This window comes from Dermacentor andersoni, chromosome 1 (assembly GCF_023375885.2).
Source record: "Dermacentor andersoni chromosome 1, qqDerAnde1_hic_scaffold, whole genome shotgun sequence".
NCBI lineage: Eukaryota > Metazoa > Arthropoda > Arachnida > Ixodida > Ixodidae > Dermacentor > Dermacentor andersoni.
In genome coordinates this window covers 362,778,204-362,793,441 of record NC_092814.1, presented here as the reverse complement: position 1 = coordinate 362,793,441, position 15,238 = coordinate 362,778,204, and the positions used below count along the sequence as shown (strand labels likewise).

The 15,238-nt window shown below is 43.4% G+C and overlaps 1 protein-coding gene across 1 annotated transcript in view; it reads right to left on the bottom strand.

The window, feature by feature from the left end:
• Positions 1–15,238, bottom strand: part of LOC126516495 (valine--tRNA ligase, mitochondrial-like) — a 169,552-nt gene that overhangs the window by 60,039 nt on the left and 94,275 nt on the right. The window contains exons 14-16 of the mRNA XM_050166625.3: positions 8,993–9,095; positions 3,350–3,420; positions 2,914–3,039 (exon numbers count right to left, since the gene is read on the bottom strand). Coding sequence (XP_050022582.2) covers positions 2,914–3,039; positions 3,350–3,420; positions 8,993–9,095 — 300 coding nt within the window. The remainder of the gene's footprint in view (positions 1–2,913; positions 3,040–3,349; positions 3,421–8,992; positions 9,096–15,238) is intronic.

Below are 15,238 nucleotides of genomic sequence, written 5' to 3'. Positions count from 1 at the left end.
AAAATAAAATTTTAAGATCCAGAAACTGAATGCAGCTGTCATTGGGCAGTTCAAAAGTAAACTTGAGGCCCTGGCATAACTTAGAGAACATTTTAGACACTCCAACATGCGAAAATATAGAGTAATTTGAATGTGTAAGCATTTGCAATGGTTACTGAGCCACTGGGCCACACACTGAGCCACTGACCATGCTCTCAGCAGCACGAATTCATGCAGTGGCATCTCTGAACCCGCAGTGTGGCCGCGTGCAAGTTGCTGCTACCACCTCCCGTAGCAAGTACTATATTTCAGTGCACTAAAAGTTCAAAGAATTTAACAGTGAAGTTGGGGTGCGGGTTATATGCAAATTTTGTCTATGAGTGTAGCTTCCTACCAGCACGACTGTCGTGAAGCCACACTTTCGGAACATGTGACTCGTGTGTTAGCTCAGCGCATACGTGCCGCCTAACGCAGTGCTGCATGCAAGTCCTCCATTCTAAGAGCTTCTTTTAATTCTGAACGAGTTCACATTATTGAGATTTAGTATCTTCTTGGACTTGGGCTGTTGTGGCTCAGTAAAATGTTGTTCAAAACTGCCAAGTTCAGTCTTTGGCTCTTGTAGTACACACTGTAGTCCACCTTTATCAGTAAAACACTAACTAGACATCAGTAGGCGCAGTCAAAAGCTGCGACGTCGCAGCAAGCTGGTGTGAGAAGTTCAAGCTGGTGTTGCCACCTGTCTTTTTTGTTTATGCATCTTTTTTACAGTGGAGCTGTTAAAACTTCGCTGGGCTTCTCTTGACAATTGCAGCATCACCGAACTGTGATTGTCAATCAGCGTACTCGCTTCAGCGGTCCTCTTTCTCGCAGTCGAAAAAAAAAAAATTCTGTGTGGCTCTGCTACCGCAAACACCCAAGACCAGCGCGCCTGGGCAAAGCCCAGCAAAAGTTAGACTAAGTGTGTGGTTTGCAACTACTTTACTGGCCTTCCCCAAGCTCTGCTGGTCTCTGGTGTTTGCGATAGCAGAACCACGCATAATTTTTTTGGGCTTGCCAAACCTCTTACCATGGCAAGTGTTTTTTTTTCTTTCTTTTATTAGCTTTGTTTTTGCTATTGTGGAAGAATAATTTACCAATGCAGCTCAAATATTTTTTCTCTCTTTAGTGTCCCTTTAAGGGACCTTGAAAAACTTTTCTAATGATATCACTATCAAACTACATCCCCTCACGAAACTCCTGCAGCAAGATTATTTCGAATCCTCCAAGCACAAGCGAAGTTAGATGTAGTTATCAGATCAATCAGTGGCTTTCTCTCCATTCATTGCCACTCGCACACTGGAAGCTACACAGGAAAGACGGCAAGGGGGCACAAGGGAGAAACACCCCGCTGGCTCCACCCAAAGGGTGAACGGGAGATGGCTCCTGGTGGCCCCCAGTGGCGGCCGTGGCATCTGTGCTACGCTTTTCATTTTGGAAGCCACGCACAGCAGACGTGGTAACATGCGACTGTCATGTTTAGACCTGCCGTGCAAAGGTGAAATGGCATTCCTGTCTTTTTGAGATCGCAGACATATATATTTTTCATTAATTTAACTCAAATGAGCAATAACTGTATTACTGAGAAATTGTAAATTGTAAAATTGTAAAATTGTGAAATGTTGTGGGTTCAGTTGCTTGCAATGACGCTGCATGATAACAACAATACGAAGGAGAGGGCAAGGGATTTTTCACTGCTTCTGACATGAGATTGTAAATTCCCCGCTGCATGCAGTGCAATAATATTTGGCTCACATGCTCAAATGAGTCTCGTTAACAGATGAGCATTGTTTCCTCAACATGTTCCAAAAGCTTTTCAGGGCCCTTTAACAACCAACACTTCCCCATTTCATAAAAAACCTGGAACGGTGTGCATGCAAGTGCCAAATGGCTAGCATCTATGGGATGTCGTGCTAGCTAGAAAATTATCACTGACATAGCACAGACCAAAAAAAAAATTTTTTTTTTTAATCAGGGGTTTTAAAACCCGTACGAAAGAGCAAGATATATATAGTAGAATCTCGGGATATTTTCCTGTTTATGTTTTGCCAGGTATAACAGTTGCAAACTGCAAACACATTTAGTTCCCACAGGGTCACACGTCCTAGCATTTTAGCCTCCCGCTTGTTACACTTCCCTTCCTGGTTGTTGCATCCAAAAACTGTGATGGTGCACAACCTACCATATGGTGCATTTCCTCCTTACATCGCGAAACCATATTTCCGGTGTGACTGTGCAACATCGCTTTCAGAAGTTGGAGGGGCAAGGACAAGCACTTGCAGGGTGCAATGCCAGCAAAAATGATGAAACAATACATCGAAAGTGCCGACGAGTCTGCCTAAGGAGTAGAGGATGTTCGAAGATGTTACGGCACATATAGGAGCCCATTTTTAGAAGGTGTCGATATATTTTTTACTCTCCCGCCCCCTTCCTTTTTGCATCAGAAAGGGTCCTAGACATCAAGCCCTAAAAAAAAAAAAAAAGTTACTGGCAAGCTTCATAGCAGCATAAATATTTTAACTGTCAGTCTCTAACTTGCAATAAACAGCCACCTAGTACCAATGCACTAAAATTCATTGATAGAACCACATAAACACGTACACACAAAAAATATGTGTTGATGCAGGATAACAGCAAGAATGACAGGACAACTCACTGTCGATAGCACAGCCCATCATCCTGTCATTTTTGCTGTCATCCTGTATCAATCCTTTTGTTTTCCATTTGATATGCACCGACGGTCTCAAGTATACATCATTTTGAAGCATCAGTTAAAAAAGTACTGGTCATTTCGTGGTGTTCCCTTAGAATTCTTACATCAAGTGTTTCAGTGTTCTCATTATCATTTTGAGTTGCATAAAAGTATGGTGTCATGTATTCGTGAGCAGTAGACTTTACCTTAGTAAAGGGCAGCTGTCCAGTGAGTTCTTTGCCAAGCATGACCATGCGTGCCACCCAGAAGAACAGGATGTCTTGTCCGGTCTCCATCAGGGACAGCGGGTAGAAATTGCGCAGAGATCGAGTCTATAATAATTGCCAAAATTATATATATATATATGTATATATATTCATGAAACGCCTAGTACCCATAACATGAAAATGCTGAAGCATTAAAATGGCAACACTCAAAGAAAAGGCTTAGCAGTTCATTTTTATGGCACGATATTTCCCTTTCGTATGATGAATTTCTGAACGTGGCATAATTTTATGAGCACAATGGTTTATCTAAAAACAAGATTGCATCCCCAGGGGTCCTAGCAGCTCATTTTGGGAGTTTCCAGGCAACACTTTCTACGACCCATTCTCCCAGCACACCATTACAAGAGGTGCTTACGTTATGTGGCCAGCCAAACACTGAGAACGGGAAAAGAGCCGAAGAAAACCACGTATCCAGGACATCTTCATCTGAAAAAGAGAGAAAAAGAAGCTGTGAGCAAGACGTGAAGCTGTGGTGCAAAGTTTTTGTCAAAGTAATTGACAGTGGTCGAGCTAGGGATTGCTGAGGGTGGAGGCAACACTTCAAGGTGAAAACTTGTCCTCGTTGGGGCCTTGATGAACTGCCCTTCGCAAAACGTCAGCTCCAGCCTCAGACGCCTTGTTCGACCGCCATCGACTGTGTTCAAGTCACCAGCTTCCCATGAACGTCTCTCTTGCTTGGTTTTAGTCAAACCCATGCAAGCCACACACCACATGGGACCTCAGCTCTCTATGGTAGGTTCTGTGGAGCTCCTGTGGCACTCCTGGTGTTCCTAAGTTCTGGAGAATACGGGTAATGTTCCAATCATTCCTCATACTTTCTTAGCAATTAGGACAAAAGAGGAACCCAATATGTGGTACTTCTTATTAACCATACAAAACCCGAACATCATTCTACATTACTGAAGACTGAAACAACTGGGACCATCCTTATTTCTGGCCATAGAGGGTACAATCGTACCAAATACATTGAAATTTTATTTCAGTTTTTAATGCAAAGCATTCTTTGCTTCCTTCTAGGTGCTTTGCAGTCGGTAGGTTCCAGTCTTGTCTTGTTTTAATAAATATAATATTAATGTGTGACCTAGGGTGGAATTTAAACATTTCCGTCGAGCACAGCAGCCCATGCTCTAACCATTAGGCCACAATCGCACGCAAATTTTTCTTGTTCCAAAGCCAGCCAGCGCTTTGAAACTTCTGGCACTCGCATCCCATGCCACTTCCTCATCTTCTTTCCTCGTGACAGCTTGCACTCTGAGGCAGTGTGCTAGACCACACTGTCTTCGGGATCAGCCCACCTTCACCAGTACTTTCCTTGTAGCAGCTAACGCTACATAGAAAATGTGCGACATTGTACTGCATTGATGAATGAAACAGGTTGATCATGTTCTAACATTTCTTCGCTGGAGTACAAATGTCACTGTCGTTTTCACATAGATCACATGACATAGACATAGCATGTGCGAGTGTACAACACTCAGTTGCAGACCAGGTTCTAAACCGTGCGTCTCTAGCTTACGTCTGTTAAATACCTATACAGAGCCCCACCATCGCTGTGTATAATTTTGCGTAAGTGGCTGCAGCGAATACCGTATTTGCACAATTCTAACGTGCACCTTTCTTTTTTTTAATAAAAAGTGCATTTATGCACTAGAAAGAAACAAATCAGCTGCTGGACTGTCTTGACATGGCTTACTAAGCTGAGACCAGAACTGCTGTAGCCACTCTACCACACCAGGCAGAAACGATGATGATGAGCGGGGATTTGCAGTAGCGCCATTTCGTGGGGCAGCAAGGAGGCTCCGTTCAGTACAAAAATGGTGTTCAGCAAGTCGAACCATGCACCGGTCAGAGTCAGTGCATGGTGCAAGTGCCATCGATTGAGTTGGCTTAAGGAGAGTCCGAAAAATCAGACGAGAGGTTGCAAGGTGTCCAAACTTTCGGCAGTCGTTCTACATTATGGACTATGAGGAGAATGGTGGTGCCGCAAAGCAGACTGAATAATCGAGCATGTCCATGTTTTTGGAGTCCGAAAAATCAGTTGGCGACAGCATTTATTTATTTCTTGGTAGCAGCGGTGCACGTCGGGGGACACAAATTTGTACTTATCGGTTAGTACACGCTACTGTTTAGTGCGTAGTTATGCCAAATTCCCGCGCCAAGTATGTATTAACGAGGTTTCACTATAGTAGTTTATTGTGCAGAAGGAGGTAGGATATGAAGGGCTGAAAGCATCATAACTATCTCACTGCTCAGTGGACAGCTGGGTTGTCCAGTGGCCATAAGAAAGATCAAGCTGAATAGAAAAGACAGGGGAGAGGCCTGCATGCTCAGCTTATTGATGACCTTTCCATGTCCTCTCTGATCAGGCGGCATGCGATTCGATCTCGAAGGCCATTGCATTGTTGCTATGGTTACAACCACTTCCATGAGGTGGCTGTTGGCCCACCATGTGCTCAGCATGTTGACACGTTGTTTCCATGGCTGCAGCACCTTGCTTGTAGTTGTGTGATAATTAGGCGATACTTAAAATTAGGGCTGTGCAAATACTTGAATATTCTATTGCGAATCAAATAGTGAACATCCGAATGATTCAATTTGCCAATCGGGTATCTAATATTTAAATTCTCGAATATTCAATCTTTAGAATATTGGTACCTTCGACGAATGATTCGGCCATGGTCAGAGTCTCGCTGTGCGCAGTGTTCCCACAGCGCACAATGTTTATCAGTACAAGGTTCGATCAGGTCAACCAGACTGATCTAAACGATCAACAATATGCGAACAGAGGGAACAACAAAAGCAGTATGCATGGAAAGCACAGAAGGATGAGTGAAGATCGGGCAGATTAGCCACCGGAAGGCACGCTGATTGCATCGAATACGCAAGTTCAGTGCTCACACATGCAGATTTGTGCAGTTTGGAGTTTTCTACACACATGTGAGCACACAGGCCAACTTGGCATGCACGCTCGCCGTAGTTGCCAGCTGGTTGACCACAGACCCAAATGCCACTTCAATGGCCGTCAATATAACCCATACGCATGATCTCACAGCCAATCACTGGTGAGCCATCTGCAGGAGCTAATGTGACAAGCTTTCTGCGACAGTTTGCGGCCTGTTATCACATCGGTAGGCAGCAAATTTTCGTCACGGCCACACCATTCGCCACACTGGCTAGCCCATTAGGCCTAATTGGAGCTGCATCATTGGGTGTTGGCGACTAAAGTTGTGGTTACCGAATGAATGCAGATCCATTCACAGCTGTCACATAACCCTCAGAAAGCCGACAAACTGCCTCACTAACAAACGAGAGTGCACGGGAAGAAGACTGCATGTTCACCGCCGCCATCATTACGAAATACCGTACGGTGGCCCCTTGTTCCAAATACTGGTCGTAGGCTCACAACAGTCTCTTGTCGTAGCTTTGAGCGACCTGTCACAAAACTAGCTTTGGATTTACATGGCGGGCTTGAAGATATGATGTGACAGCATGCTGACCCTGGGGAGCAGAAGCATTTACATGGATGGCAGAAGAATGTGGACATGGGACGTCACACGAACTTGCTGTGGGTCCTCCCGATTTGAGAACTCTTTATTGTCAGCGTTGGCTGCATGGAGTGGTGCCAAGTGACGTGATGAGTATTCCCTGCTTTAGCCTGTCGTGCAGATTGGCTTTAACGAGCTGACGATAATCCACAAAAATCACCTTCCATAAAGATGGAAAAACCCTCCTATCTTCAGGAAGAAAACTGGAAAGCAATACTTTCTAAGCAATAGCAGATTGCCATTAAGCGCCGCATGGCCCACTATTAAACTGAAAACCCCATTGATATTTAGGACAACTTCACTATTTCTGAAGCTCCAGAAGGAAGAGGGCACTTAATTTTATTCGACAGACATTCTATCGATAAACATTATTTTCCAGACCTTCGTATACGAAATGTTATCAGTGCTGGCATGTTAATTTGGTGATCCCTTTAATAGACAGTTTTAGTTTAGCGTATGCTATACCACTGCATATGCTACAATACAGCGGGTCTTAACTGCGCATGCGCAGAACGCTAAACGACCCATAGCATATAGCGTACGCACATTATTTCTCAGATTTAGCATTAGTGTCATTGCGTGGCTTGCGTAGTTTTCGTGAAACATGGCAATGGTCCCGGCTGCCCGCTTGGAATTGAATTTGGCGTTGCTTTTGCAAAATTCACTTCGTTCGTAGCAAATGACTGTGTAAACGGCTTTCACTTAGTCTCAGGCCACTTCGACGACACAGTATAGTGGATAACCTTGCATAGTTTTTTAGATTTCTTCTCGTTTCGAACGAGTCGAAGCCCAACGAAAGAAACATTCGAGATGTTGGCGCCACCTATCACTCCAGTTGGGAGATGGCCGCAACGACGGCACATGGCCTCCGAGATCAGAACATCTCGCAGGGCAACTAAAACTGTAACAAACGCGCGCTGCATAGTGTATGCTATACTACAGCGTATAGCATATGATATAGTTGTGTACGCTAAACTAAAACTGCCTATTAAGAGTAGACCATACTATGCATCTCAATTCATAGGTAACAAAGTTACTGACAGCTAGCAAGGTTCTTGTTAAGGAATGTGATTAGCCTCTTTAGCATGTGCAGCACCATGTTTTTTTGGCCAAAATTTGGAAGCGTAAAAGTTTGCATTAAATTTTGTGATATTCGATTCAATATTCAGCTTTTTTAAAATCCTTGATTCGATGTCACATTTCATTTGAAATCTAATATTCAGTATTCGTGCACTGATACTACTTACTTAAAGTGGTTCCAATAAATTCAGCAGACACTTAAGACTGTTAATGTGTGGGAATGTGAAAGCATTATACGTAGTACCATTTGTAGACCTTGGAATGCCATGATTGCACTGATGTTATACACTCATGACGTGGCGCCACCTTCTCCCTATTGCCTGCACCATCACATGCCTAATGATGCACATACTGGGCCACACCTTTAGTCAGCCAGATGGCTGCGACACAATGTATGCAATGACAGAGGTACTAGGCACACCTTTAATCAGCCAGAACTGTGCAGCTGCCGTGGCATCGGTGAAGCATGCTCGTTTTGCACCCCGTAGGCCCAGGTTTGATTACCACCCTGACCAAAATTTATCACATTTTCTTTTCAAAGTCATTCATTTACTTTGTGTAAAGGAACCTCCTTGAGAAATTTGACTTCAATTCGAGCATTTTGAACATGCTTTTACTCTTTGTGCTGTCAGCCATTTTTGGTACAATGACGCAGACAGATTTTCGCGTAATGGGGCATAGAATGCTTTTGCATTAAAAGTGGTGCCATCATTTTTTCGCAGTACTCAAAATATTGTCCAAATATATATTGCATATTACATTTTTAACCAATGACTACAGTGCTACTCTTCAACATCACATCCACTGCACAAAGTGCACAATATCGCCCCACCATGATGTTGCTATTGGGCCACCCAACAAGCTTTCTCGAGCAATGCAGGGCCTTCAGCAAATCATCCAATACAGAGAGTGCAAATCCACTGCTAGACATGCACCGCACAGAAAACAAGGGAGAGAAGAAATAAAAATTGAAGCGGGGTTCACTCGGTAAACATGCCATGATACCCGGGCTTCGGTGGGGAGAAGGCAGGGAAGGACTGTCGCTTGCGGGCAATGCCGCTCGCCTGTTCCGCTCGCCTGTTAGCAACGTGGCAATGTGGTATTTCAATTTCTCTTATTTTCTCTAACAATCAACCCATTTGAAAAATTCTTGTGGTAGTACGCTCCCTACCCATAAATGGCTTTTTTAATCCTTCCAGTCTATAACCAACATTCCTGATGGGGCCTGGTGAGGCACCCTTTAATGCAAGCAAGTGATGGAGGTAACGCTTAATGAGCAGAGCAGTGAAGTGAAACAGTTGGAACACTCTGTGGCCAAAGCAAACTCTCTACATGATAACAAGAACAATAATAGAATCTCGTAATGTAGCCACCTTGTCGCAGGTGCAACACATCCTCCCGCTCAACTCCCAGCTTTACAGCTGCTTTGGCGGCTGCCTCCTGTGCGGTCGCCGCGCTCACCCACACGTCCTCGCTCTGCACAAGTGGAATTAACGACACACACTCAGATGACGAAAACATCATAGACAGTAGAGTGACATTTTTACATAAAGAACTTCAGGGGACCACGGTAAATTGTTCATTATTTTGAAAGGTTGTTACAGTGAAATCCCTAAAATTAACTAGTCTGGCCACCAGCCCATCAGTTCATAAGTAGACACGATCTGAGCTATTCACGAAAACATCGCTGTTGGCCTGCGCTGTTACTACTTTCCATAGATTCCGCCCCCACGCACCACCGAAGCACAGTATAGTAAGAGTGGCACATGCAAAAGAGACACTGATGCTGAGAAAACCACCAACAAAGAGGAAGCTCTATGTCACCTCCAAAACACAATGTTTCTTTTTGTTGGCTGGTTTTTCACATTCCTTGCCGTATACACCACAACTGCCTCACTTGAGGCAGACACCTGAACCATTCCAATGCACAAGCATGTGTAAACGATACCATCCGGAAAGTGCAAAGTGTGACTCTTAAAGACATACCAAGCGGTCTGCACGCACCAAACATTCTTAAGCAGATGCCCCATTTTTATTCCTTCCATCACTTTTCACACTTCCATGACAAAGAAACGCTACGACAAAACTTGCCTTGGCTTTATTATTTGTAGGCTTCATAATGGTTATGGTCAACAACAACAACAAAAAAGGCATCTTTCGATTCTTCTCGTCTGCACTCGTGGGCACGCAACAAATCGCGAGTGGCAACAACAGGAGCCACGTTTACACTGATACATTAGAAGTGTACCCTATACATACACTGACGCTTGTAACACAGCTAAGATATTCACCCACCCTTAGTGGAAACATGCCGTATTAGGAGAGTAGTGAAGACAAATGCCGCAGTTTCTGCAGCATACCCGCCATGTGTTTCTATGTCACTGGCAGCTAAGCACGCCCATCTCTGTTTCTGTCCCCTCAAAGTGGACATGGCTACGTTATTGCCACAGACTTGACCATATTAACGATATTATTCATTACTGATACGGAAGAAGCTGTTTCAATGGGCGTAATGTACTCACAAAAAGAAAATTTCATTCGGCGCGTTCGGCTTGCTCCACCGGCCGCCATTTTTGTTTTGGTGTCCTGCACTGTTACAGCAGCAACCGCCTGTTTGTTGACCTGTTGTCAACAAAGAGGTCAAAAATGTTTTTCTTTTCACTGGGAATTTAACTCGTGTAATGATTGCACCCCTGAATTTGCAGCAATTTTTTTGACAAAAAAGTACGATCATTATGCGAGTAGATACAGTAATAAGGAAAGTGGATAACGATCATTCTTCTGAAACGTTCGGTATTCTGAAGTTCGTAGTACTGAAATATTCTGACACTGAAACCGTAAGAAGTCAGCAAAGGATTTCCGAAAAGTTTGTTAATCTGAAAATTTTGTTAATGTGGTGTTCGTAGTAACGAGGTTTTACTGTAAAAGGGCATGGTTCTCACAGGCACAACATCATGCTGATACACTGAGAATAGATGCAACCAAAAGCAGACATGAGCAAGAAAGTGGCAACAATCATCTCGTGTGTGCACGATATGTCATCGCACGTGTGCATGAAGTGGCATGTACTATGTAGCACAAAGAGCCACATTCCATCAATAAAGTGGTGGGGAGAGCAGGCCTCCAGCATTTTCACAGTCCCACGACGAGCATGATGGACTAAGAAAGCCAAGAAAAGAATCTGAACTACAGTACAACCCTGTTGTGTTTTTTAGAAGACCACAGGAAAAGAATGTATGAGCAGGGAAAACATAACGTCTGATAACACACTTGGAACAGCACTACCCATGAGGGAAAAAGCTACTCTTCCACAAAACCCTACTTGAAGTTGAATAGGAAGGCAACAAACTATTGAAAACCCGTTCACTTCTTGAAGTTCAAGAACCCGTTCAAGTTTGTTATTGCTACTTAATGGTTCAATTGCCTGCTGAAACCATTTTGGAGCAATCATAGCTAGGAACCATACTAGGTCGAGTTTGTAATTTTCGTATGGTGCTCGAGTAGAATCTTCAATAAATAACCGCTCTTTTCAACCAATTGCAGCCCTTTTTCAGTTTTTGCACAGCCTCGTATATCAAGCAGCAGCACACATTATCAAAGGTAATGAGAGAATGTCCACAAATGCAGGGGCAGGGCAACCCCTTGTGCCTTCGTCTACCTCCTCTTAGCTTTCAGCTTTGGGAACCATGTTTAGATGGCAACTGGTGATGACCTTCAGCACCGTATAGCAGATTCTGCAATATGACTGTTTTGAGTAAAAAAATTTCGTGGTCACCGTAGGTGCCGGCGCTAGACCATGCTGAGTTGGTGGTGTGCTGCCACAGTTTTTGAATTTAACAATTGTAAAGAGAAACATAAAAACAGGAACCTGATATGTGTGACCCTAAATGAGACTGATGCTTCCGAAGATAAGAGCTGGGAAAATGTAACAGAAACATGCATTAACAAGGTTCTACCATAATTTCATTCACTGCCTGCTGCCTCATGAAAGCAATGAAAGCAGCATGCACAAGAAATACAGCAGACTTCTATTAATTCAACTACGATTAATTCGATTTTTCTGTTAATTTCAATTCCGACCGAAGGCCCCGGCTGGCAACCATACATTTCTATGGGCAGAAACTTTTCTTATTCTGAGCCTAAAATTGGCCTTCGCTGGATAACTGACCAGTCAGCATACACGCACCTGTGTATGTCGACACCATTGTATTGTATGCTGTGTATGGTGACCCCATTAGCAACCCCATTAAGAGGAAGCTTTAGCTCAGTCCCAACTCCGACGCGGCCTATTCAAATACATGTAAAATTCAAAAACCTGCGATAACCCCTGAAAAAGACTTTCAAAACTTTGCAAGTCTGAAAAAAAATTGAAGCACTAAGTTTACAAATTAATAGCTCTGCATCAAGAACAGATATCGCGGTTCTGTAAATGGCATCCACTAGATCATTGAAAGCGAACAAATTTGGTAGATCATTTTATATCTTAAATGAATTTGTTACGTTCTGTAGAAGGGTTACGCAAAAGCTGTATTTCCATATTATTAAATCTTTTAAGATTCATGTGTAACATATAAATTTTGTCCGCTTTAGATGTAGTATTAGATGCAATTCACATTATTGCGATATCGTTTTTCATTGCCGAGTGACAGGGTTGTAAACTTGATAGTTTCGTTTTCTGAAAATTTCCGATTTTTGCCACATTTTAATAAAAAATTGACGACCTAAATAAAAAATTCAAAACCAACAGTCGCTCAAATTTAATTTTTTCTATTAAATGCCAAAACACTTGCCAAATTTGGTACAGTGGTTGCCGAGAAAAACGAATTCTCTTTTTGCATGTATTTACAAGCACCCGAGCTAAAGCTTCCTCTTAATGGCAGTGTCTGTCTCAGCTAAGCCTAGGAGACTGAATGCACCGAACACACATTATCTGCCATCGGAAACGCCCATTTTCGGCCTACCCGAGGCAGATTTTCAAGCAATAACTATCGCTCACAAAGTCTGAATATGATAGTTACCCGACTCCAACAAGCATTCTTTTTCCACAAGAAAATTCAACCAAATATTGCCGTCGCGTTATTTGTAAGTTTTACCACATAATACGGAGGTAGTGTGGCGAAGCTGACCCAAGAAAGAAAACCATGCGGCGAAGCTGACTTTAGGAAATTGGCCAGATGGTGCAACACATATTAGACCCTTGCCCATTTTTCTTGCAAAAGAATTGGGTGCGCATTAGATTTCCAGTTTGTTTAGGTGCTTTAATGTCATTTCTACCTTAATTTTCTACATTGGACAAATAAAATTAAGGCACGCATTTCGTTCAGGGGAATGTTAGAATCGGGCAAGTAGTGCCAAATGGATCAGCAGTGTGTTGGCCTTTCTTTTTCTTCATTTTGTTTGATTCGACCTGCCAAATAATTTGATCAATTTTGTCGGTCCTGTCCCGGTTGAATTAATCGAAGTCGAGTGTAGTACATGAGATAAGAGTGTAAGCGTGAGGTTAGTCAACATGTACAAGATAGAGCTGCTCTATCTGCTGCAAAAAACGAGAAGAAAGGGGGTTAACTGTGGGGCCACGTTTTTTATGAGACATATCATAAGCCAACAAACACTGACACCAAGGACAACATAGTGGAAATTACTTCTGCGTAATAAATGAAATAAAGAAACAATAAATAATGGAAATTAAAGTGGATGAAAAAACAACTTGCCACAGGTGGGGAACGATCCTGCAACGATTCTTACGAAATGCGAAGGTCGTGGGATCGTTCCTCACCTGCGGCAAGTTGCTTTTTCATCCGCTCTCATTTCCATTATTTATTCTTTCTTTATTTCATTTGTTAAGCACAAGTAATTTCCCCTATTTTGTCCTTGGTATCAGAGCTTGTTGGCTTCGTATGAATTATCTGCTGCAGTGACATGGTCCACCACCAACTTTGACTACATACCCCATTTTGGCATTATTTTGTGTATTTGTTTTCTTCAAAAACACATATAGGTATAATCTGCCTCAAGACATCAATAAGCCAGTTCTAAGTGAGTGCTCTGTGCATCTGCTTCGACCTGTTTCATGAACCGCACTGTTACCTTTTGTTCGGAAGAGACACACACAGAGGAAGGCAAAAGAATGAGCATTGCTGTCAATTAAATTCTCTTCACAGCAAGAATACAAAATGTAACAGAGCAAGTACGTCTACACAGTAGAGAGACCATATGAAGTGCCAAGAAAAGAGATCCCTAAAAATTGAAACTTTCAGCAGTGGGAGCCAAACACACAACCTCCACATGACATGTATTTACGATGCTCTTACTGCTACGATGACAGCTATCCTTGTCTAATTTCTTGAGTACTTGCATATGTGCACTATATCTAGACCTGGGAGTGTCAGCCAGTGCCACTCATGGCTACGTCGGCAGATGTACAACTACCTTTTCACCGCAGACATCACATGTTACGTGAACTTGGGAGTGGGCAACTGGCTTATCAACCTTCATTCTGCCTGCCTGGTGGCATCAAGGCTGCCAAATTCGAGGCTCTTGCTATGCAATGAGAGAGGAATAAGGGGAACCAAGGGGCTCGATGTTTTGTTAGTCACAACCATATGAAGCTGACAGGGCAAGTTGTCTGCTGCCTTCATATTGTCCGCAGGATGCCTTGAACCTCGACGGCCCATTACGTCCCATGGTCGCTCCGGACCTCGCACCTGACCAAGCAGCCACCCTATATCACCTTTTGCTTTCCTACCACGACATACTTGACACTGACAATCTACCACTTGGTCAAACATCCCTTGTTAAGCATCGGATAAACACTGGTGATGCTGTTCCCATTCACCGCTGACCGTATCGCGTGTCCAAGGCAGAGCGGAAAGTTATTCAGCAGGAAGTAAACAAGATGCTCGCCAGAGGCATTGTTGAGCCCTCGTCAAGTCTTTGGGTATCGCCGGTCATGCTTGTTAAAAAGAAAGATGGTACATGGCATTTCTGTGTTGATTATCACCACTTAAAGCGAATGACTAAAAAGGACGTTTACGTGTTACCGCAAATCGACGACGCTCTTGATTGTCTTCAGGGTGCCAAATACTTTTCGTCCATCGACCTTCAATCTGGTTATTGGAATTTTCTGTCGATGAGCAAGACCAAGAAAAGATCGCTTTCGTCACTCCAGATAGCCTCTACGAATTCAAGGTTATGCCGTTTGGTTTATGCAATGCCCCGGCCACGTTCGAATGGATGATCCGACTCTCTGCTTCAAGGCTTCAAATGGTCAACTTGCCTTTGTTACCTTGACGACGTCCTTGTGTTTTCTCCTACACTTGAGACACACCTTGAGCGCGCCGCAGCTATCCTTGACGTCTTCCACAAGGCTGGGCTCCAATTAAGCTCATCAAAGTGCCACTTCGGCCGCCGACAGATTACAGTGCTAGGCCATCTTGTCGATGCTCCTGGAGTACAACCCGACCCGGAGAAGGTTCGAGCAGTAACGGCTTTTCCTGTACCTCAGTCTGTCAAAGACGTGCGGAGTTTTATGGGGCTCTGTTCTTATTTTTGACGGTTCGTGAAAGATTTTGCAGCAATCACTCGACCACTCACTGAACTTCTGAAGAAAGACGTGCCTT